The 24355-nt window shown below is 37.6% G+C and overlaps 1 protein-coding gene and 1 non-coding gene across 3 annotated transcripts; one reads left to right on the top strand and one right to left on the bottom strand.

Annotated features, from left to right (window-relative positions):
- Positions 1–119: 119 nt before the first annotated feature.
- Positions 120–192, top strand: TRNAM-CAU. The gene has a single exon. It is a non-coding gene; the product is annotated as a tRNA-Met (tRNA).
- Positions 193–565: 373 nt separating this feature from the next.
- Positions 566–23204, bottom strand: TBC1D31 (TBC1 domain family member 31). 2 transcript variants are annotated; one of them, XM_026843107.1, is made up of 22 exons: positions 22977–23203; positions 22404–22550; positions 21718–21833; positions 19694–19872; positions 16627–16778; positions 16045–16204; positions 15608–15808; positions 14237–14410; positions 13298–13377; positions 13049–13195; positions 12655–12788; positions 11526–11659; positions 10759–10938; positions 9514–9746; positions 8744–8896; positions 7496–7631; positions 6459–6551; positions 4653–4793; positions 3431–3625; positions 2867–3017; positions 1844–1960; positions 566–1123 (listed from the first exon to the last, which is right to left on the bottom strand). In XM_026843107.1, the coding sequence occupies exons 3-22, from the start codon at positions 21809–21811 to the stop codon at positions 978–980; spliced, it is 3000 nt and encodes a 999-aa protein (XP_026698908.1). In that variant the 5' UTR covers positions 21812–21833; positions 22404–22550; positions 22977–23203; the 3' UTR covers positions 566–977. The 2 variants fall into 2 exon arrangements, with proteins under 2 accessions (XP_026698908.1, XP_026698909.1); XM_026843108.1 differs by lacking the exon at positions 14237–14410 and having other exon boundaries at positions 22977–23204.
- Positions 23205–24355: the final 1151 nt, after the last annotated feature.

The following is a 24355-nucleotide window of genomic DNA, read 5'->3' as shown; positions in this document are numbered from 1 at the left end:
CGGCTACGCCGTGCCCCGCACCTCTCGGCCCCCCGCACCGCGGGCTGAGGCGGCGGCCGCGCCAGGAGCGGTTTTGGCGGGAAACCACCAGAGCCAGCGCGGGAAAGGGGCTCCCAGCCGCCTCGTTAGCGCAGTAGGTAGCGCGTCAGTCTCATAATCTGAAGGTCGTGAGTTCGAGCCTCACACGGGGCAAAGGCGGGTTGACTTTTTTTTTTTTTTTTTTTCCTTTTCTCCTTCCTGTGCCGTTGCCGTCGTCATTTATGAAGATGAAATGCCAGGCCACGGCCTGCGTCTCCTTGTTGGGGGCTCACGGAAATAATTTCCACAACGTGCGTTGTTCAAAACCGGTTTTTAGCAGCCGAGCTGTCCCGCGGCCCCAAGCAGCCCCGTTGTGCTCCTGGTCCCTGCCGGGGCATCAGCTCTTGCCTGCTGCACGTTTTCAGCTGTAACATCTTTTACAAACCCTAAATGTGTACACACGTGGCCCAAGGTGTTAGCCAGAAACATCATGTTTGTTTTGTTTTGTTTTTTTTTCTCCTTTAAATACAGAAATATATGTAAACTCCAATGCAGTCACCAGAAAAAGGCTATTTTCTCACGTACCCCTCCCTCCTAGAGATGATCCTTGCCCGGTGGGTTTTTCTTCCTTTGAAAAAGAACAATGGAAAGCTCCCTGATCCAACTCGTAGAATCCACTTACACAGCACTGACAAAACCCATGTTTTAACAGTGCTTTGTTTCTTCCACCAGAACAAAGTATACAAATACTGCAAATAGTGAGTTTATTTTAGAAAACAGCATTATAGTTACTAAGAATTAGGTTACAAACACGCATCTAACTAGCATTTTTTAATAAAAATATTTCCAAAGGCCTTTATAATAAAGAATCTATGATCAGTCCTTAATCATACTATACATATTTATCATTTCACTGATTAATAATTTCAAAGTACAGCTGAGGTCCAGAGCAAACCATCTCAAGGTGTCCACTCTGTAGCTTGGAAACGAGTTGGAGGACGTCTAGTCTGAGCCTGTGAGGTAAGCTTTTGTCTGAGCCGTCTGACTTCTGCCATCAGCTCCCGTTCTTGGCATGCCAGTTCTTCTCGTCTTCTGTCTAAAGACACTTCAGTGCAAGAAACTCAGACTTAATATTGCAACTAATGGTTTTCCACAAATAGTATGAATGCTTATTGGAAAACAGATCTCTCTGGCATAGAAAGGCTGTTTTTGATTAGTACCGCTGTACGCGAGGCAGTCCTAAGACCTGTAAAGCAAGTTCTTAGTAAGTGGTGCCTATGTTTTGTTACAAAAAGGTCAGATGCTGCTGGGTTGCTATGGCAAGTCCATAAATAGGTGTTTCCCATTGTGTGCAGGGTTTTGTACATCACTTGCCTGTGATGTTAAGTTTTGCTTTCACTAGCCATAGTGGCTACGACAGCCCAGAGGAAACAATTACAGACTAATTCCTGACTGTTACTCGCAGTAAAGATTTTGAAGAAAGACAGTTCTACATCTTCTCAACATCCCCAAATCACACGTAACAATGAAGACAGAAAAAGCATAGGTGAAATGGTGATGTCACAATGGGATTAAAGTAGGCTGAGGCTTAATAGGATCACTCTTGTAACGTGACACACTCCAGGCACTTCCTACCTGTGCTGCCCCTGGTAGCAAAGACATTTCTTTGAGGTGTGAAACTGAACACAACAATAAGCCGGTTTACTATCCACTAAACACCTACACAACTAATAATGACTCAATCTCACAGTGAGGTGTTCCAGTAATGCTTCTGAAATTAAACGTGAAAGAAAACTGGGAGCTGGCTCCTAACTTAAAAACTTACTGTGTGATGATGATTCTGATGCAGATAAATCATTCAGACAGATGTTTCCAGACCTTGGCACCCGCTGGAGTTCTACCCCTCTCTCTGTATGTCTGGCCTTTAAATCACGCAGTCTCTCTGTGGGAAACAGAGGAGGATTCTTTGTAAATTAAGTGTGTTTAAATTTCTAGTGAATTTTTCTAGCTTGAGGTGAAACAGTTCTCCTCCAGGAAGCAAAACTGGAACAATCACTCACTCCAGCTAATGGCAAGTACAATTTGCTCAGAATTAGAGCAGAATGTTTCTGCTCTATAGGCCAAAGCTATGCATCATTGCATTTCATTTTAAGAAATTACAGCTCCACATGTGCTGTTTCTTCCTATATAATTAATCTTCTGACAAATGGGCCACTAAGATCATGTGGAATATGGCTACTTGTACTTGCAGTTTTAGAAGGAGACACCCATTTTAATAATTTGCAGTTGTAAATTGCTCCACATTAAAAACATTATGTAAATAAGGGCAAAGTCTGAAAAAGTTTGCCCAAAGCAACACTAATCACCTAACCTTAATACTAATCACTAATCTTGTGTGAGTTGTGCAGAGATGGGAGAAATATCTGCAAAACCAGAAATGCAGCATTTGAGAAGGTTGTACTGGCCAGTTCTGGAAACGTGTGTTTCTTCCTGTGAACAAACACTTGGCAAGGTCACTTGTTGGTATAATACTGTATGTCATCACAGCACAAGGTTATTTGACAGAGGATTTCTAAGGGATGCAATCTTACCGTTGGCTTAAGCTGAGCTAAACCTGTGCTCCTACCGAAAGTCCCATTTATATTGCTGCATCTGATAGATACCAAACTGAGATCCTTTCCAAGTCTGGCCTGATACATTGGTTTCATAAAAGAATACTGCCAAAAAGTACTTATGTAGAAGAGTTAATATTAAGTTTATCCCTAATATTGGACACTTGGTTTGTATTCAGTTGCTGAATGCTTCATGCCAACATGACACAGGAGAACTGTGTTATCTATACCCTCACCAAAGTAGCCATCTTCTCTTTGCAGCTTTTCAGCCAATTCTAACGCATCATTCATTCTGTCTTCTAAAAACTGCTTCCTGTGTTCATCTGCAGCAGCAGCAGCCTTCTGCTCTTCCTCCAGTTGAGCTTTTTTCTGTCTAACCTCTTCCCACTGTACAACAGAGATATTAAAAGTATCTTCAACAGATATGTTGCAAGGAAGAAGGAACAGTAAAACCATCTGAATTATTACAGATTGCACTTCACCCTTAAATCAAAATATATGTTATTAAACTGAGTGAATGTTTCTTTTTGAAAAATTTCTCATTCAAACACCTGGAGAAAGGTAAAAATCTTGGGTCAGATTAAAAAAAAAAAATGAGAGGAACTTACAGAATTAAGAATATGCTTTCTTAAGCCTAAAATATCCTCACCAGTTTGCTCTAGTGCTTCCAGAAACTTCCAGTCAAAACAGGAAAGGTGATTCCTAACAAAATATTTCTTCAATCTTTCAGTTTGATGCTCTAGCATGTTATGAGCAAAAGACAGATTTGCGCCAGTCCCACTTACAAATAATGCAGATACCTTTTTTCCTCCTGCTTCTCTCATGGTCTTCAGCAGTTCAGCTTCTTTCACCCTGTTGTCATGTAGGATCTTGGCTATCTCTTCGTAATGCTTCTCACGGTTCTGATCATCATGCCTTAGTTTATGCAATGCTTGCAACCTCCAGTCGGTGTCAACACGTTTCTGCTCTGCTTTGGTTAAATTTTCTTCAGCCACCTAATAAAATATCTTTCTTACCAGCAATCCATTTAGTCTATTTCAAGTACCCAGCCTTACATATAGATAAGGTAAGATAAAGTAAGTGTTCTACCGTATCACTGTTAGATGTCCCTGCTGGGAGACTGCACCTGCAGTGCCACTCCTCCATTCATTACAGCAGGCTGTCTCCTCTATCAGGGCTTTCTTCTACTTCATCCTTCTTATTCTCTTACTGAGGGTCTTTGTTTTGTTTTGTGGTGTTTCATTTTTTTTAATCTTTTGGAATGAGGCATCAACTCTCTCCATAATTTTGGGGATTTTGCTTTCCTAGCATGAATTTAGTATGATTTACAGGTGCAATTAACATAAGATAGATACCTGGATGCCAATATTTCCACCCACATCCATCTGCTTCCAAAAATTGAAGGCTGTTTACAAAAATTCAGACCCATATGTTTATTTCTAGACAAAATATAAATGCAGATGCCAAGCATATGGGCGGTGGGTTAGCTGCAACTATTTTTCCAACTGTGCGGTTACAAGTTCTGAGCTTGACAATCTGAAAATCTGAACAATTCCTAATGTCAAACTACACACATTCATTACTGTGATCTAGAAGACAGCTTCTACAGCTGAATTTCCTGCCAAGTACTACCAACTGAAAGTTCCTTTGAGGCTTACTTCTGTTTTATTACGGTTACAAATAAAACATGTTCCTTAACAGGAGGATGACATATTCTGAAAAGCACTTTTGAGTCTTCCATGCCTTCTGATTTCTGAGAAGTAAGGAAAAGTTAATATTCATGTCAGGCCCAGAGAATTTCAGTATTATATAGCTGTTTGGACACTTCGGTCAGATTTTTGAAAACCTCAAAACTTTAAACATAGCATCATAATCTATTAATATAGGTATCTAGAAATGAGACTTCTTTAGATAATATCTTCATATTAAATTGAACTAGTTAATTGCAATTAAAATACTATTAACTACTACTACTTAGCATACTAACTCCCCAAACTATATGTTAAGCTCCAATCATCTTACTATCTGTGCTTTCTGTTTTTCTTCTCTTTCTATTTCCATCAATCTCTGAACAAGATGATCTTCCAAATCCACTTTTCTTCGATGGGCATCCACCTCTTCTTTCACTTCCTTTGTAACTGCCTCTTGATCTTTGATTAGATGCTGCCAAACACAGAAACATAAATTATAGTTGCTAAGCTGCTAACCTACATTTGTAATTCTGTCTCTAACTTTTATTAAATTAATATTTTAATATATTCACACATCTCATCCCACTACATAACTGTCCACGGAATTGATAGTCCATGCAGTTTTATCCACTTGGAATTACACTAAGCCTGAGTAATCACAGTGGTCTTGCAGGTTGATACTGATGTAATTCCATTCTCTGTATCACAGTGGAGCATAAAAGCAGGATTCCAACTTAATTTATCATTAAAATATTCTGCACTTTTATGGCACATTTTAGCCCAAACCTCAAAATGTTTCACAAACATAAATCGTGTTTCATGGCACAGGCACTTACAATACAACACCTGCAGCCTGAATGCAGAGATGATTTGCCAAAGTAGCACAAACCAGCAGTAGATCTAGAAATAGAATTTTATCTCTCACCACCTTTTCTTCACATTCATCAGAGCATATCTACACAGCTTCCTGGAGAAAGCATAACTCCTTCCCAGGCCTGTGGGAATCTATTAAGCTGTGTCAGCAGTGTACTGAAGCAAAGTGAACACAGCCAGCCTCCTAAGCTTGAATATAGCCCCTCACTGATGGCAGCAAAACAGTCAGCTTGGGGCATGGCAGGAAAAGTCTTGTCTACACAGACTCTTGTGGGCAGACATATATCCTCAGTTAGTTAAATAACTGCTACCTTTCCAGGCTAAAGAGGATGACCACCGTAGAATTAGTTCCCTTAAACAGCTGACTTTACATGTACTGGAACACAAATGAGCCTACCCTGGTTTGTGGTATGTAGCCGCAAAAGAGCTGGCTGTCAAATAAATGCTAAAAGAAATTTAGTTCAGTTATGCTCAGCATATAAAAAGTCTATGGCCAAAAGCTTTAAAAAGCCAAATATAAGCAGACACATGCTTCAAAATATGGGTTAGCTATCTGGATGTCCACTTCTGCTTGCATGCCACTGGATCTACACATATGCAAGATGGGCACATGTAGCTGTGATTTCTAAGCAATTAACTTACTGTTTCTAACCAAAATGGACATTACTAAAGCTTTCCATCGGTAGCCTAGCTTTTCACTCATTTGTAATAATTATTTATAATAATTAACTCATGTTTAAACTGTATTATTGATAAAAACTCTTTATTACTGAATAGTGATCTTTCTGAATTGTCATTTGAGAAAGGAACTGCACATTCTTCACGAATCATCCATTTCTTTTTACTTAATGATGTTGGCAATTAGACATTTTTTCATCAACTACATCAATCTGCTATACTGTTGTCTCCAGAAAATGTAGATATATCTGGATATCACAGATGAAAAGGTGGGAGTTTGTGAGATGAAGAACATATTGTTTAAGACTTATTTCTTATTTACACATTCCTTGTTTCTTTCAAATGATACCTCTGCACAGGAAAAGAATAAAATGGGTACAATACAGGTATTTTCTCCCAGAAAAACAGGTAACTGAGTTTTACTAATGCTTTTATTAACAGAGGATTTATTCTAAAAAAGGTATCAGAGAGGGAAAAACAAATACCCCCTTTTTCCTCTCAGAGTCTGGCTGAATGAACAAAACTGAATCTGAGAACTGCAAAGGAAGAACTATTAAATATAAACATCTGTATAGTTCCTAATCACCTGTTCAAAAAGTTGTCTTTGTGACTCAAGTTCCAACCGTCGTACTTCAACATCTTGAACAGTAGCTGCTGTTTCCTGCTCTCTCATGGATGCCTTGAGGAAAAAACGTATGATAATACAGTAAAAGAGAAATTCTTCTCCCTTAAAAAAACCCAAACTAAAAACAAGATCAAGAAGAATGTCCAAAAACACAGGCCACACCCTACTTCTAATTTCTAGTTAACTTTCTGTCATACCATGAGTAACGGAAAAGACTGTGTATCAAAAGTAAAGGGCGAGGTGGAGAAGAGGCACAGGAATAGTTTTGTATCCAGCCAAGCACATTAGGGAAATGTCAGGCTTGATCTAGTGCTAATAGCTTATTAGATACAGCTCTGAATCAAATAAGGAGTCTCCGAACCCTCTACGCTGCAGAGGACAGTACACAGATAGGGATGTGGCCACGTTGCACCTGGCAGAACCTGTGCTAAGCTGGAGCTAACAAATCTTAAAGTGCCCTGACCATGGAAACAAACAGGCAGCTACCCTGTTCTCTGCAAAGTGCTTATACATGAGGAATGGCCCTAAAAGATTCAATTTGTGCTGATGAGGTTCAAAAGCTTCCGTTCTCAGCATTTGCATGCCACAGTGCTCAAGCTAGTAACACAGGAGCAGAGCCAGGCCTGGCCAGAGGCCACTGTGGAACCTCTCAGTCAATGGCAGAGTTAATTTGCAATCTGGGACATACAGCCCACAGACAGCTGAGAATTCACTAGTCCTTTAAGGAGCTCATTACATTTTTCAACACTGCCAATATACCAATGAATCTGGCTTTTCTCAGAAATTTTGCCAGTTAAAGCAAGCCAGTGGAACATAGTAAGTGCCAAATAAAACTATTAAATTATGCATTTAACACTTACAGCAGTCCATCTCATGCTAAATACACCTCTGGGCTCACAAATCACAGTATATCAACTGAAATTTTAGTTACGTGTTTTTTCCTTGTTTATTTTTACTAATAAACCTTCAACGAAAGAATTGCTTGAACAACACTCAGCCTTTCTCGCAATTTCATCATCAAGACGTTTCAGTTCCATTTGACGCTGATCTTGCTGGTATTTCAGAAAACGCCTTCTTGAAGCATCTAGAAATTGTAGTTCCTTTACTTTCAGTTCTCTTTTCACAGCAGCTAGTCTTCAAAGCCAAAACAAACAGAAACAAGGGAACTTGTATATACAAGAGGTCAGTACCAAAGAGCACAAACCTGCACTGCAGTTACCCATTAGTTACTATGAGCTAAACTCTAATTTATAAAGCTTAGGACAGTTGCCTTCATTCTTGTAAATTGTCCGGTTTTCATTTACAAGACAAAATTAAATTCACAGACACACAGACATCCTCTAATGGCAACATCCCTAATTAAGCTTTTAATCCTGTGCTCTGATTCTGTTCTACTTTTGCAATGATCCAGAGCTGGAAACTATTCCTTAGAATAACTGCCTGTGTCCTGGTACCTCTTTCTGCACAAAATTAGTCCTAAGTTTATTTGGAAAATACCAAACTCTTTCAAGGAACAAAACCACAAACTCAGGAATTAGTTCGTAAAGAAAGGCCCATGGCCCTCTAAAAAAAACCCTACTTGCTCAGTAGGTTACAGAGGTTTAAGAGAAGCACCTGTAGATGTGGCACTTAGGGACGTGGCTTAGTGGTAGACTTAGTAGTCAACTTGATGATTCTAACCTAAATGATTCTATAATTACTTGTAGTTGATATAAAAAACCATGGAGATGTTGAAATTCTTTTAAACCTTCGCAACCGCAAAATGTACAAACTAACTGTTCAGCTTCAGTGCTATCACAACTCTTTGCTAAGCAACTGATATATAAAGCAGTCTTTTTTCTAAATCCACTAGAATGACAAGAATGTGTACAGTCACTGATGCTATAAGTGATGCCTATATTTGCAGTGTGAGTCTGCCCACAGTGCAAGTCTGAAGTCTCAGTGTGCAAACACACAGCAATCGACTGCTTAAAAGCATTCGCAATCCAAAGAGACCAGACAAAAGGCTGGGAGCTGAGACAAAAATATGAAATGACTTGGCCTCTAATCTGCTGTATTCCCTCAGGCAAGGCAGTAATACAACCCAGATCACTTCATTCCCCCACCAAAATCTGACCCACCAGACCACACTGTTCTCCCACATTACAATTGATACAAATTAGTGGTTATTTCTCCTTTACTCATGGTTAAAAACGTAATAGCAGGATATAGTAGCCAGGCCCCTAATGCTTCTAACATTGTAATACCTCTGCTTCTGTTCTGCCAGCTTCTCTTCTTCTTCCAGTAGCATTTTTCGCCTCTGTTCTTCAGCTTCTCGAAGTAATTCCTGCTTTCGATACCAGGCTTCATCTTCTGCTTTCCTTTCCTGTGCTTTAGCTTCTAATTCATGTGCTAATTGTCTAAATGGAAGGAGAGCACATGTTAATAATTCAAGCCAAGTATCAAGAAATTACTTGATTACTTAGAAATTGATGACTCTAGTAGCAAAGACCTGCTGAAATGCAATGTTATGAAAGAGTATGGCATTCCCTTTATGTACTGATAAAGTACATGAGGAAGAGTTACAATACTGACTGTTATAGGCAACAGGGCATTTCAGATAGGTGCAGATATTTTCTCCCACATACTCTTAACAAAAAATAGTTTCTAAAGGTGCCTTTGCATCACGGTACCCACTGATTTTAATAGTGAGCTGAGAACTTCTGGCTCTTCACAAAGTTGGACTCTACAAGGTCAACAGAGGTTTAGACTCTGATTTACAAGCTTTCAAGTTTGAAGATTTGCAGGCCAGTATTTTCTGCAAATTAACATTTTTTTCTTTAAGATAATACTACTGATTTAACTTTAAAAATGTGTTAAACCAAGTAACTCTCAACCTGTAGCAGCTATTTAATGTAATCTTCCTGAATTTTCTTAATTGTCTCTCCTCTCAAGCACACACATTAAAACAGAAAAAGGCAATTGTGTCCACCTGTCCCTCCCAGTCTGATACTGTCTTCAGCTTTCCCATTAATACCTTTCTCGTAAGTATTCAATTTCATCCTGTCTGATCCTCTCCCGTTCCTGAGTTTGATAATCCACAACGAACGTGGGATATTTATTGAATACAGGGTACTGTCCTTTTGTAAGTGGTATGAAGTCATCAAGCACACGTTGTGGATGGGTATCTAGTGGTGTAGCCTCCATAAGATGATAAGCTTTCTTAATCACAACATTAATGTCCAGGTTGTTACGATGATGAAAGAAATACTGTAAGAGAGATGCTTCCATTTACATTCTACAAAAGATTAAGCAAGCTTTTAATATACCTATTTGGGAATAATTAGGTAAATTAGCAAAATCAATATTCCAGGAGTTGATTTATAAAGGGATTATTAACTTAGCCCTACTGATTAGTAAAATATCACCAGCTCAAATGACTTGGCCCAAACCTCTTCAAGTTGTAAAATCATGCTCTGGTTCATTTCCTTCTCTTCAAATGCAGTTGCATAAGGGATTTGGAAAGCTAGGTGTGAATTTAAAGCATCCAACTGCCCACAGAGACACTCCTACCACTGGATAAACCTCCCTTGACTTCTGGTGCTCAATCATGAAGCTTATAAGTTCCTCTTCTTGAAGGACTATTCTTCCTGTCAAAGATCTTTTTAATCAAGAAAATCTTTAAATTGGTTATTATTAAACACAGTAATAATGTTGTCTGTTTGGCATCTGTCAAACTGACTGCTCACAAGCACATTTTTGAGGTGGAAACCTTTGTTTGCCTACAGAGATGTTTTCATATGAAAAAGCCTCCTCCTCCCGTGGAAGGCTAAACCTAAAGGCAACTTTTTCATTTAGCTTCAGAAAACATCAAATAATACTGCCTAATTTTGCAAATCTGAAAGCAAAATAATGAAACAACATGACAGAATGACTGTGTCTTGTCTCTACAGGTAGAAGTCCACATGAGATCCCCAAAAAAGAAGCAGAATTATTTTGTGGTTAATGAACTGTTGACGTTTACAAAATGGCTTTCAGTGGCATTAGAGCTTATGAAAACTTTTAAACATCTTGTTGCATGGAACTGCAAGAAATTGCTCAATATTTTACTCGTTTACTGTATATTTGTCAGGTACTAGATGACATTGTTCAGAAACATATAATAATATATTAATGTGGAAATGAAACATCACCTTCTAACCTCTGTAACAACAGATACAATGTTTTATACATCTCTGTAGGTACACTTTCATATGACTGACTTAAATATGAAGATGTTTACCTCAAAGTCTGCTGTTTGATTACAGTGAAGCAAGGGAGCTCTGGAACATATAATATAGGCAACAGCAATCATTAGAAAGTATGAAGGATGGTTGGAGAAGATATTGTCAAAGACTTTCAGCCATTCTTCTCTTGTTAGAACCTCAGAGAAAAGTGTTTCTAGAAGAGGCCATGCATAAACCTACATTATTTGGGAAAATTGACAAAATAATCCATTAGTACAATTTTACCATTCCTTTTAAAGGAATAATATGAAAATTTTCATGCCTTATACCAAGAATCTATTGTTTTATGAAAGAAACAGGAATTAAACCAGAATATTTGAAGATAAGTTTTATCACCCACTATAAACATTTAAAATTAATATGGGGTAATTATAAATAAATTTATTTCATTGGATGTCTAAATCTTCTGTTTAGATTTGTGAAGCTAAGATTATCCCTAATGATAAATAGGAATTACAAAATTAATTCATCACACCTACGTCCACTTCAAAAAAAAAAGTACATTTGTAATTTGATGAGTAGATTTTCAAGCAATATGGACTTGAAAGCAAAGGGCTTCTAAGAACTACAGTAGCATGTGAAATTTATGATCATGGAAAAGGAAAAGCTGCAGGAAAGCAGTGATACATTCTTCACACTACCATATCATTCACTGTTATTTAATGAAAACTCCCTCAAAAAAGAATTATGTCAAAATAAAAGATTAATGCACGATCATTCACTGCAGTGATGTTTTATATACAAAACTTAGCTAGAATATTACCTGTGAAGTCACTTTGTATTTTATTAAATGCTGAAGTAGTTCTTTGTCATGATGTGCCAAAACGTTTTCCATCATACTAAGGACATTAACTGGAGGATTGGGAAAATACTCAAACCAGTGCTGACAAAAATTAACTGAAAGAGGGAAAAAAAAAAGACCAACAAAAACCACTGTAATCCAGAGTGAAAGACTCTTGACAACCTTAAGGTCTGGATATAAAGGCTGTGAATTTAAGAAGTAGATTTAGGCACCAAAGCCTATTTAAGATATTCCCATCTCTCCTAGCATTTATTTCTAAACCATTCCCACAGTAAGCTGCTCCTCCAGCTGCACTGGCATGAGTGTTCACGTCAGTACACTGTGAACCAGACTGGGGAAATAATCTGGCTCAGCAATAAAATGAAAAAAGTCTGTGTGCTGTGGGACTAAGTGGTTGGAGAAAGATGGCAATACTTAAACTGGTATTTCTGCCTCATGAAACTACAGCCTGTATCAAGTAATTTTTAACATACTAAGAATAATTTCCATAAACCTGGATACTTATTCACTAACAGCATGTGTTTGCAAAGTGAGTATGTATGCTTGGCAGCCCATATCTTCTGTAGACTTAGCAGCAGCTGCAACAACTAATTTAAGTGTAAAGCACTTTAATTTAGTGTTTCTCCAGAAGACAGCCATAGCCAGCTTTCAGCCAAATGTCTAATTTCAAGTTACCACGTGCTTAGGACAACTAAACACAGTAAAACCTTAAAAGAGATCATTCCCTTTTGACTGGGAGTGGGTGAGGGGGTGGGTGGGTGTGACTACTTTTCCCATGTCTCAGATTTTTGTTATTAAGATATAATTATGCTAGATACATTTGGTTTTGCTGATTAGATTTTATGAATACTGTTAAACTGCTAATTTTTTGCTAGATACACTGTAAAAGGAATTCTAATATCTTGTTTTATTTACAAGCAGGTTTTTGTTTTAAGCGTACAGTTGCTACATATTAATTCCTGGCAACACCTTTAGAAGAGAGCCTGGTGACGTCTTAGGAAATCTCATTTATTTCATCAGGAAAAGCTCTTTTGCATGGGAAGGCTTAAACATGTTGCAGCATATTTGAGTTTTTAAAATCATTGCTTACCTACTACTGTAGCAACAACTTCAAAGCAGATCAGCTGGTTGTTCTGGAATAATTTTACAAATGGGAATGCTAGCAAAGGAATATAAGGCGTCTCAGCAAAGATATCAGACCAGTGAGCTAGAGCTGATAAGGTCCTACACACAAAGGTAAACAAAGGAGCAGAAAACATTGATCCAAAGCCAAACAAAAATATGCATTTTAGAACCACAACATAGAAAGATCGTAAACTTCAAAATAGATTGCAATATTATGAGAGTTATAAAAACAAAACTGCATGAGGACACTACTATTTCATTTTAGAATTTTCCTTACAGCTGATCCCAGCTATTGGATACATTTCAGATCTCTGCGTGAAAATAAAAATCTAAAATATTTAAATAAATACATATTTTACCTCTGTAAAACTCTCAGCAGTTTCCTACTTTTGATGGGATACTCATTCTGAATATTCACAAATGCACTGTGGGTACCCTTATCTATTAGGCTACTGAATGCCAAGTGGTTTTCAGGAAGTTGTAATAAGGAACGCCAAACAAACATCCTGCAATTAAAATGCAGACTTAGTCAAGCAAGTTTTCTTTCATAGACCAGTAAGCACAAGCAATTGTATTTTGTGCCAGCATGAACATGCACACAAACGTACCTGTACTTTGCTGGATATTCTCCAAATCCTTTCAGTAAGGCCTGCAGACGTTTCTTGTTTAATCCACCTGGCAATTCGTTCTGCAAAATAGAGGATCAACAATAAATGTAAGTATTTCTCTTTCATAATCTCTTTCCTTGCACTCTAATTGATGATAGTAGCTAAATACTGAAGTTCCTAACACATTATTTAAAAAAAAAAAAAAAAAAAAGCTTACTGCTATCTTTTACATAATCCTAGGTATTTCAACAACAAAAAAGATAATTCAAAAGATCATTCATCCAATTGAACTCAAAGAACAGCTGCCACTGATTTCACTCAGAAGCAAATCAGACCCTCACTGACTAAACTATATATAATTAAATGATGGATATAGTCAAACCATAAAGAATATTGACATAAGATCATATTGTGATGAATGTCACAGGGGAATATGTATGTAGGTACAAATATGTATATATACACATCTGTGTGTATCTGTGTATATATGTGAGAATATATGTACATCTGAGATGCAACATAAAGACAGAGAAGATGGCACAGTAAAGACAGAAGGGTAATAAATGTAATAGTAATGCATCTTCTAAATAATTAATAAAAAATGAAATGGCTTCTAGGCAGACATTTTAAACGTGCCAGTTTGCTAGCAGGGAAGTAGATCAGATTAGCAAATATCCACATGTGTCACAAGTTGCTTGAGCAACTTCAGAGATACCCCAAGCTGACTGGAGGCAGCTCTGGCTGTCACATAATAGAGGAGTATGGGCTAAACAGAGGAAATTGTACTAAAACTCCCTTATATCCCCTCTCTAGTCAAACATCCAAGTGTGTAAGTGCCTCAACTTATTCTTTAAAGAATAAGTGGCTAAATACTTATTTTTTGCAACGAAATTTAAATGCTGCAGACTGGAGAACAAAATACTTGCAACTTTTTCCTACCTCTTTGTTTTCAAGTGATGAGTTCACTTGCAGTTTTAGCAATCTGGTTTGAATTTTGCTTCCCTTGGATTTCCAAGGCCACTCTGACCTTCCTGAAGTCACTCTCATTGCCTGTTTATTTTCCTCTGATGTGCACTTGGACCAATCTTTTACTTTGAACATGGGTGGTGGAGGCTAATATTAAGCAAAAAATCCTTGATTAAAATTTTGTAAGACAAATTAAATAATACTATAGTTTGATGTTTATTTTATATGCCATATTTTTGAGCTTGATGTCCATAGCAAGAAGAATAGTGACATGTTTATACCATAAATAAATATATATGGACTGTATACTCCCAAATAAGTATGCCACTGAATAAAACTGCTGTAATAAACTATAAAGACTGTGAGAAGGTTTATGTAGCTTCCAAACCAACTCAAACATCATGTTATTTCCTTGCTTAGCAAACACTAAAGTATAATTGGGATAGCATAAATGTGTATCATGTACTGTTCAGGTTATTTACTTTAGTGTTTCTCAATGTCACTAAAATAGTTTGCATTTCTATAGCACCAGTTAAAAAGAATACAAAAGACCTTTACAAAGGTCTTAATTAGTTTTCAGTGTCAGGGAGGTATTAATTCAATGTTGGAGATTGGGAAAGCAAGTAACAAAGTGGATATCCCAGTTCATGTCAAACCGGCAGCAAAAGCGCAAATGGAATGCACGTATGACATCTTTACACATCCGTCCTCAGCTCCAACTCCATCATTATCCGAAGCTGGTTACTGTTTACTTCAAAGACATGGTGATTAAAGATATATGGAATTCTGGATTTAGAAACCTGACTCCCATTAATAAATTACTTTAATAAAATAGGAACTGGTATTTAGAATGTTTGTTATTTAAGAAGGATTAGGAGTATGATTGTGCCATAATGATGGATGCTGGTACCCAGTAACACAGTAAGAACAACAAAATCACAGTAACAAAAACACCATTCACACCCGCAGCTTAAGAGAGCATTAGTTGCAAAACATTTCCTATAGGAAACGGAACAGAATGAGCACAATTATGCTGTTTCCATCTCCCAAAGCGTCGTTACAAAGAGAAATTCGTCTGCACAAACTGCTGTAGAAAGAAATACCATCTCCTGCTCCTCCCAAGATCAGAACACAGTGATATATATATACACTTTAAAAACATCATATTAACTGACAGACTGGAATAACTATGAAGGGACTCTACAACCATTTTTAACTTTATTTGTGGTGTTAAATATGGCACTCTAACATGTCTGCAAACTACTGCTGATACAAAAGATATGTAGACAAGTATCAACTTTTATGGGATTTACTCCTGTTTTAAAAAAATATAAAACACTTTACCTTATTTCCTTCTTGAACCAAAGCTTGGACACTGTATAAATTAAGGCTACCATTTTCCATTACTGATGCAATATACCGTCCATTGGAGCTAACCGCTGCTGTACTAATTCCCTCTTCATGACTCCCAATGTAAAAAAGAAGTTTGCATGTTTCTATATTGATAAATCTCATAATATTATCTTGACTTAACACTCCAAGGACCTGTAAGTTAAAAAGATTCATCAGTTAATACTGTCAGTGTAAACCAAAGAAGAATACCCAATCCAGCAATGACATTCCATTAAACTAAAAGAGCAATTGAGCAAACATTTAGCAAAGTAACTTTCCTTTTGCATGATATGGGCCCACATCCCCGGTGTCCCCCAAAAATCCTCAAAGTACATGTGTTGAACCATCTAACCAAATACTCCAGTCTCAAGTTCTGTGAGGAAACTGACCTGATTGGAGCCCCCATCAAAGCTGTCAGGGAGGAATTCTAGATGACGGACAGCTCGTACTTTTGCAGGCATCTGGATTATTCTTTTCAACTGCTTTGTTTGTAAGCACCATAAGTGAAGATGATTTGATTTTCCACCAGCTACAAAAATCTGGCCATCTCTGGATCACAGATGAGGTAAAGTGGTAAAGTTTCTGTCACAATACTATCATTTAAGTTAGTATTAGCTAAAAAGAGAGATGATACATTTCCTTGTATGCCCTCAAATCACTTATGAATCTGCAATTATTCCTGTCATACTCCTGAAAGAACAAAACAGCTCCTGAATAATAAAATTTGATTTTGTAAAGGATAATTTAAACCTTATTTTAGTGGTCATTAAAAATCTATTTCAACTGTTATGGGACTGTAATAAAAACTGCTGTTGATTCTTGCTGAAAGTATCAGTCACAGCCAAGTTCAAAGGCTTATCATAGTATACAGCTCAATACTTACATAAAACATTACCAGTAAGTAAAGAAAACCTGTTTAAAAATAACGATTTTTGTAGTCTGCCTTTAAAATGTTTAAAATGGCAATTTACCTGGTAACAGCAAAGACCTTATAAAGTAATACAGAACCTTCTACAGGAGTGGGTAACCGGTATTTACAGTGAAGAGTATCAAATTCCCATGCAAAAACAGAATTATCTTTGAAACAGCTGAGGATGGTGTTACTCAATGGAAGAAAAAAAACCTGGAAGAACATGGAAAAGAAAAAAAAAAAGGAATATGTTGTTAAGGAAGTACCCTTTAAATGGGACCAAAGTGCACTACAAAATAAAGTACAGGAAGAAAGCATGACAGTATGACTATTACTCTAATAGCATAATGCAGCGGCAATGCAAGGCTTCAATCCCACGGGTCCCCATCCCCTCTTACAGCCTAGGCAGGCCTGCTCTTCCTTGCACTGGTTCAGAACTTCTTGTATCCTTTTGCTAAAAAGAATAACTCACCAAAATGACACAAACCTTAATCTGTGTTATCACTGTTAAACTGTCTTGTGGAGCTTTCTGATGAGCAACAGAGAGGACGGAATATAAATGGTAGGAACATGAACCCAGGAGCCAGAGGGGATGAGCCAGAACTGCTCACTGAGCAACTGCTTATTGCATCTTCCACAAACTAGCTTCAGCATTCAAATAGTACCAAGAACCTGCAAATGCACTCTGTGAAGCACTCCTCTTTAAATTTCTTAGTTTTATGTAAAATAAAAGTAAAAAATACTGTAGAAAGTTTAGCAATGTATTCTCCAACTATGAAATGCAGATTTTACTGTGAGGATGAACGAAGATAAACCCAAAAAGCTTGTAAATGTATTTTTCAATTATTCTGAACATGTTTATTGTTTATATGTAATGTCTTTTGATAAGAAAAAGAATTGGATTATTTACATTTTTGGATATCATCAGATACATTCTTCCATAATGATAAATTATTGGTTTAGATCAGAGGTTCTATTTTGTCAGAAGCACATGCAGCGTCAGCAAATTCCCTCTACCTATTAATTTTGAAGGTTAAACTGAAAACGTCTTTTGGTATCTGAGCATTGAGGGACTACCTGAAGTACTCACTGGCTGAGATTAATACTAAGTACTGTGAAGTTCAGAGTTTTGGTCTGAATGGTCTTCACAGCCTTGAAAAAATCTGTAAATCTGGATACATGGGATGGGATTCATCTTGCTGAATGTTAGTGACTGAAAGTTGGATATTCAGGCCAAATTAGTCACTTGACAGTGAGCAAAAGTTACTGTGGGGAAAGAGTCACCTCACCTACCAGAGTCATTTATCTTCAGACTGAGCTGCCTGTCCTCCTTCAGGGTCCCTGAGGAAGTCTAGACAATGAATTGAGAGCAGATGCCTATCATGCAGATGGATGAAGTTTAAATTTTAGTAAACTGGAGTACTGAACAATTCCTCATTTTCTGCTTTGTCCTAGAAAATTACCACAAGGTAGTCACAAGCAGCTGTTGAATAAGCAGTGATGCTTTGAAAACAATCATTATAGATGTCTCCTTAGCTATTCTTTCTAATTTTTTTCACCTGCTATTCTTACAGTGTGCAGCTCAGTCTGTCTTTTTAAATGAGCTTTGTTCCATAGCAGCTTAACAGAAAGTGTATGTTGGAGTGCAGCTGGGCTTAAGTAAAGAGACACCAAGTAGTACATCGCAGAGATTGGTGTGACACTACTATGATGGCTCAGATAGCAAGTAAGAATCCAACTTTGGACAGTGAGTGTCAGGGCTGTGGTCTAATAATAAACCTGCTCTTTAATAAAGCACGTTATATGTCTTAAATCACAGCATGGAAGTATTGTTTCTATTTTAAAGACAGGAAAATGAAATCCAGATAAATTGGATTATTTGCATAATGTCCTATCAGAAATGGTATAGCCAAACTGAAAGTTTAATTCTCAAACAGTGATTTTTTTATTTAACCACAGTCACTACTGTTTGCATTTAAAGGTTGCTTTCATACTGTAGCATCCTGATCCTATCAAATTCCAAGAGCCATTTATCAGTAAGAAGCCTCTACACATAGCTGACAAAAAAAGATACTGAGCAGTAGTAGAATCTCATCCACTAAAAAAATGCAGTCATCTTTGGAGAGAAAACATGGTAATTATTTTAGAACCATGCACTACACAACAGCTTTAATAAAACAAACAAACAAAAATTTCTTCCTGATTTTCCACAGTAATTGCTAGGTGACAAGATTTCTGCCTGACCTAGAACGCAGTGAAGACACTTAAATGAATAGCCTTGTTCTCTGCAAAATCAGCATGGCATTTTAGTGACCAGCCTGACCAGAACTTCAGTTTGAAGTGGTGTTTGTAAGACTTTTCACTGCAGGGCAGCACATGTGTAAGCAATGCTCAGGCACTGCGTCAGTACTTTCTGTAGTATTTGCCAAAGTTTGACATTTGGTGGCGCAGGCAGACCTGTTTAAAGCAGGTTAAAGTTTAAACCACTACCCGACACAAACAGACCACCCTTCTCATCCCATGTTGTTCCAGCATAAAGTGTCTGTGCAGCAAATTGAAGCAAAGAAACCATAGGGCTGAAAAACAGCAATTTCTTTTTGCTGAGTTACTTTTCAGCTTTGTTTGTTCCCACATTCAGTGCTTAGTGTGCACAGAAGGAAGAGCAGTTTTGGAATAAGCAGCTGAATGAGGCAGGTGGTGGTGACTGTCTGAAGTTACCATTATGATGCCAAAACTGTTTTTTTTAGCAACACCCTTAAATACCAGTATCATTCAGGTTGTATTCAATGTCCAGAGGTACTCTAAACCCAAACCCAGATCAAAGCAGGGTCAGTCTAGAAGACAGCTCCAACTTCCTTGGGTTAGTCAAAACTCAAGTTTTCAGTATCTCTAAAGATGGAGGTTTCTTAAAAGTTGCCTAGCGGATCTCTGGGATCTGTCATGATCCAGTCATGATTCCAGTGGTCTGGGTGACATGATAGGATGATAGTTAAGGAGATATGCCCATATAGCATAGAAAAAATTCAGTTGTATTTTAAAAATTATTTTCAAGTACTGTGATTTTAACATGCGGTGTTAGTCCTACTGAGGTATGCTTGTTCACCCTTTCCCAATTGCTCTTTACTCACCTTCTGTATACCCACAGACTGACGAACATTCAGTTTTCTTTTTCTTTGAAAGGTGTCCAAGTCCCACAGTTGTGCTGTATCAGTGGATGTAGTGATGGCATACCTGCCTGAGCCATGGACAGAAATAGAAGACACTGAAGAATCGTGTCCCTTCATCCAACTAACTAGCTCCTTGGTTTCTGCAGGAGTTAATAAAAAAAATGAAAAGGATATGAAAGTCATTCAAAGTGAAACAACTACTACTTTACTCTATTGCCAACACTATGCTGTGAAAGACTTTTAAGCATACCTAGCATATGACCATTTACCATCACAGCCCAACAAACACAGAACAAAGGTACCAGTCTTCATATAGCTATTATACCTTAGAGAAACGTAACCATATCCTCATCGTCAAGTAACAGATTTCATAAGTTATTCTCAGTTCTACACAGAAAGCCAACTTGCACAGACTGGTTCAATTTAGCCTAAGAATCAATCTTAAAAAGTAATGAACACTGTGATCAGATTACGTTCAGTTTCACTGGCAGATTTTTTGATATGAACACCCACAGTAATCTCTAGAAGTTGAGACTGAATGCTCTAGTTGGAACTCTCCACTTGTTTCTACTTGTGGACACTATGTATGAATGATTATGCAGCTATTTACAGGTGCAAGGAAGAAAGGTTTAATGACAACAGGCTATGACTATAGAAAGGCACAGTCAGAAAAGTAACACCTCATTAATTCTTTTAGAGTCCAAAATATTTTTATGCTGTGCATACTAAGGAAATGGTTCCTCTGACTACACTGTCTCCCACTTGTGACGGCATGACCACTAATCTTCCCACAGGAACCAAACTGTATTTGTGGCAATTACACTATTTACGTTGGGTAGTTTGACAGCCTATGGGGTGGTTCCAGCTGAACTACTGCTGTGGTGGCATCAAAGATGGGAAATGGCTATAAAGCAACTTACAAAGCCTAAGTCAACTTTCTGCTGTACTTACAGTCAGTTGAGTGCTTAAAGATATTGTCACCTGGGAGGATGACATGGGATTATGGAGTATGGCTTCTAAAGAAGGGGATGCAACCTGCCAACTAAGCACTAATACACCTCTAAGGATAGTTCACCAAATACTAACTTATGTGAACAACATTTATATTTTTAAACATTCTTCTGTATGACTTGGTATATGGAAACAGCACTATATAAACATGCAGGACTCTGGAATAATGAAGATTTCTCTAAGTGCATCCAAATTCTAAGTTTGGTTTTACTGTGGTTGACAGCAGGAGAAAAAGCATAGAGGATTTCAGACCTTAACTCTCACTCTTCCTCTATTTTGGGAAACAGTCAGTTACATCGAAATCTTCACTGGTAATATCAGACTCAAACCCTCAAATTGCAGATGAGTGATTCCCATGGCTTTTTAAAAAGATTTAAATCCAGATGTTATGAGACACTACAACTTGCACTTTTTGACAGGTTAATTTACAAAGAATGAATTAACAATGCCTTTCACCATTTAACTTCTTATCAAGATACACACACAGCTGGCCTGTGACTTTAATATTAAATATGGCTTTTGAACAAGGATACACATCTTCTTGTACACTCAAAAGTATCGACAGTTCTTTTAGTGTATATAGTCACTTTGTTCAAATATTTTACTGTAAATATATTTAATAACTGGTTCAGTTTCAAACTAACATACCATTAGCTGATTTTGGTTTGATTTTACATAAAGTACCTCATTCTAAGGAAACAGAATTGCTTAAAGTTAACATATGTAATTGCAATCATGTGCTAGACTTCAGTAAAGCAGACACATGTATGACTCTGTGGGAATAAGAAACTTTGACAAAGGAAAGGGTTCATTTACTCACCGGATTATAACCCAAATGGGCCCAAACTTTTCTTTTTGGCATGAAATACACAGTAAGATTTCCAGAAAAAAAAACTTAAAAATTTGAGATCAAATTAAAAAATATATAGGTTTTCATGGCAATCCAGATAGTAAGCCTTTACATTTCTCCTTACCTGTATCAAAGCACTTAATGGAATAATCTGCCAAAGCCACCAGGAATTCTGTCTTCCTGTGAAGATTAAATGCCAAAGCAGTGCAAGCCTGCATTGTTCGCTGAACAAGGTTGAACCTATTTAAAAATACACATTCTCATTGTGTTAGGAAACTTTTGTTCATAGGGTCGAGTGAAGTAATAACTTAATTAGTTTTGATATATATCACTGAGACAATAAAATATATTAACTCAAAAGGAGGGAGCAAATAATATCCAATAATAAATAAAAAAATCCATGTTAATATATGTTTTATATTAGTGTGAAGCTGAAAAGACTGATTAATCTATTTCTGCAAACGACAATACAATGTCTAGTTTATTTTAATTCATGGCTCATTATTAATTGATGGTTATTGTCCAAAGAATAACTTTTTGTAGTAGTGTTTAAGTTCTATGACATTGCTGTCTGTTCAGTTGACTTACAAACTTCTGACCTTTTGAAGCAGTTAAACTAATAAAATAATATTTAGGGAGCATACATGAGAGCTTGTAGTTTCAGCTCTGAGCAAACTGGCATCTATTTCCACATTCATGGAAAACTGAGGGTTAAAACCAGTCCTGTGGTATGCTTTCCAGGCAAGTTTCATACCCCTGAATGTTACAGATGTTAAGACAATTAAAATGTGTTGATACAAATATTCTTACCTGTTTCCATTCAAGTCAAAAACATATATATTCCCTTGGTGGTCTCCAGCGAGTAGAGAATCACCAGAACTGTCAAAAGCCACATTCAGAAAGTGTATTGTCTTTGAATGGTATCCTTTGACACTATGAATTATATTTACTATAACTCTGTGAAGAAAGCAAGCAAAACGACCATGCTTAGAATTGCTTTATCATGATGTATTTCTCCAAGACCTAAGATTAAAATGTTCCTAGCTTATGGTTTTACAATTCTAATTATTCATAGTGTTCTATAAAAAAAAATCTTCCATGAAAAGCACATATTTCTAATATTAGAAATATACTAAACAAATGAGGTTATTCACTATGTCAGAGACATGTAAAGAAGACAGGGGAGATCAACCATTCACAATCCTTTTCTGTGACTTCTGTTACCTGATTTTCATTTATGTTATTAATGAATAACACTAATGTATATGCTGATGGATCATCTACCAATGTATCTGAAAGCCCAATTCAGCACTCAGCAGGGAAACTGCTCTTCATTATCACTGTAAAGAAACACACTTAGAAAAGTGAGAAGCTATGAATTACTCTAAGAAACCACATGGATTAGATGTGGAGGGAAGTAAGTTTTAATGCCACTTCTTCACAGTCAGTGTTCATGAAGAAAGCCATTCTTATCATTATTTAGCCAAGATATTATGGAACAAAGTTGATGTTTTTTCATATTTTATCCTTGTACCATGCTGTCAGCATAAAATGGAGCCAGATGCAGAACCAAAGACCATGTGCAGACTAAGCTGTAAGAAGGTTTTTCCCAGGAGGAGGACATTCAGATTTGTGAGATCCGCTACTCCTGGATTTTTTTGGCTAACTGTGCAAACTAATTACTTTCTATCATCACTTGGATGTAAATTCAGAGTCAAACTAAATATCTAAAACTGTACAGGGTATTGGCAGGCTGATTAAAGACTGCAGGGTACCTGCAGAATACTCTGACCATGGTTATATGAGATGCTAATCTGAGACACCAATTTCTAAGAGTGCAGAATATGCAACCCAGCACTTGCATGCAACTGTTGGTGTATGTTACAAAGTGTGAGTGAATACTTTAAGGGCTATGCAGCCATGGTACAGACTAGAGAAAAAAATAATTGCACCTCACTCTGTTAAGCCCAATTTTTACTGCAATAAAAGGGAAGGGCCATAAAAATGAAATTAGGAAAATGTTAAGCTATTTTAGGCAATAATTAAAATTTAGTGATGTTAAGGTCTTTAATGTAATGAAAAAAATCCCACAAGTAAAGTCTAACTTCTGATTCTAAAACCACCCTGAAACGTAAGCACTTATAGTGTAGTTACAGCATCGCATTACAGGGCTTCCTCAACACTGCTCTCTGCCTTTCAAAAGTTCCTTTTCCACTAAACTAACATAGGAGAATTGTGAGAGGAATTGACAGAGCTGCATCGATTCCTCAGGTCAAACACCACTGAGGTACTCCAAAACAGCATTCATACTGCTGCTTTGCAGCTTGGGCTTAACAGTATTTTAATAGTATTTCACATTCTAATTAAACTCTGAGAATTCACCCAAGGTATTTTGTTCAGCACATTTAAAACCCAAACCCCTAAATTGGGTAAGTGCCTAGCCCTTGCCCAGCCAAGCTGTGAGCGCCTCTGAGCATGGAGGTTTCACAGCCTTCTTGGGGATCTGCTTCACCTTCAACGGGAACGTTTTTCCCCGTTTTTTAAGCGGGCATCCCCGGGCCTGCCGAAGCTCAGGTGGGCTCTGCCTAGTCCTGCCCCCTCCACCGCCTCCCGCGGCGGGCAGCGCGATGCTCTCGGGCTGCCCACTCCCTCCCTCGGCCTCTCCCGCGCGGCGCGGCGCCGGGAAAGGCTACGGCTGCCGCCGGTCCGGCACCGAGTCCAGCTGCGAGCTGAGGCGGCGGCGCTACGCGGGACCGACCCTG

The sequence above is a fragment of the Athene cunicularia genome, assembly GCF_003259725.1.
Source record: "Athene cunicularia isolate RWA chromosome 2 unlocalized genomic scaffold, athCun1 chr2_part1, whole genome shotgun sequence".
Classification (NCBI taxonomy): domain Eukaryota; kingdom Metazoa; phylum Chordata; class Aves; order Strigiformes; family Strigidae; genus Athene; species Athene cunicularia.
Note: the sequence above shows the minus strand (reverse complement) of the source record. Positions and strands in the feature narration are given on the sequence as shown.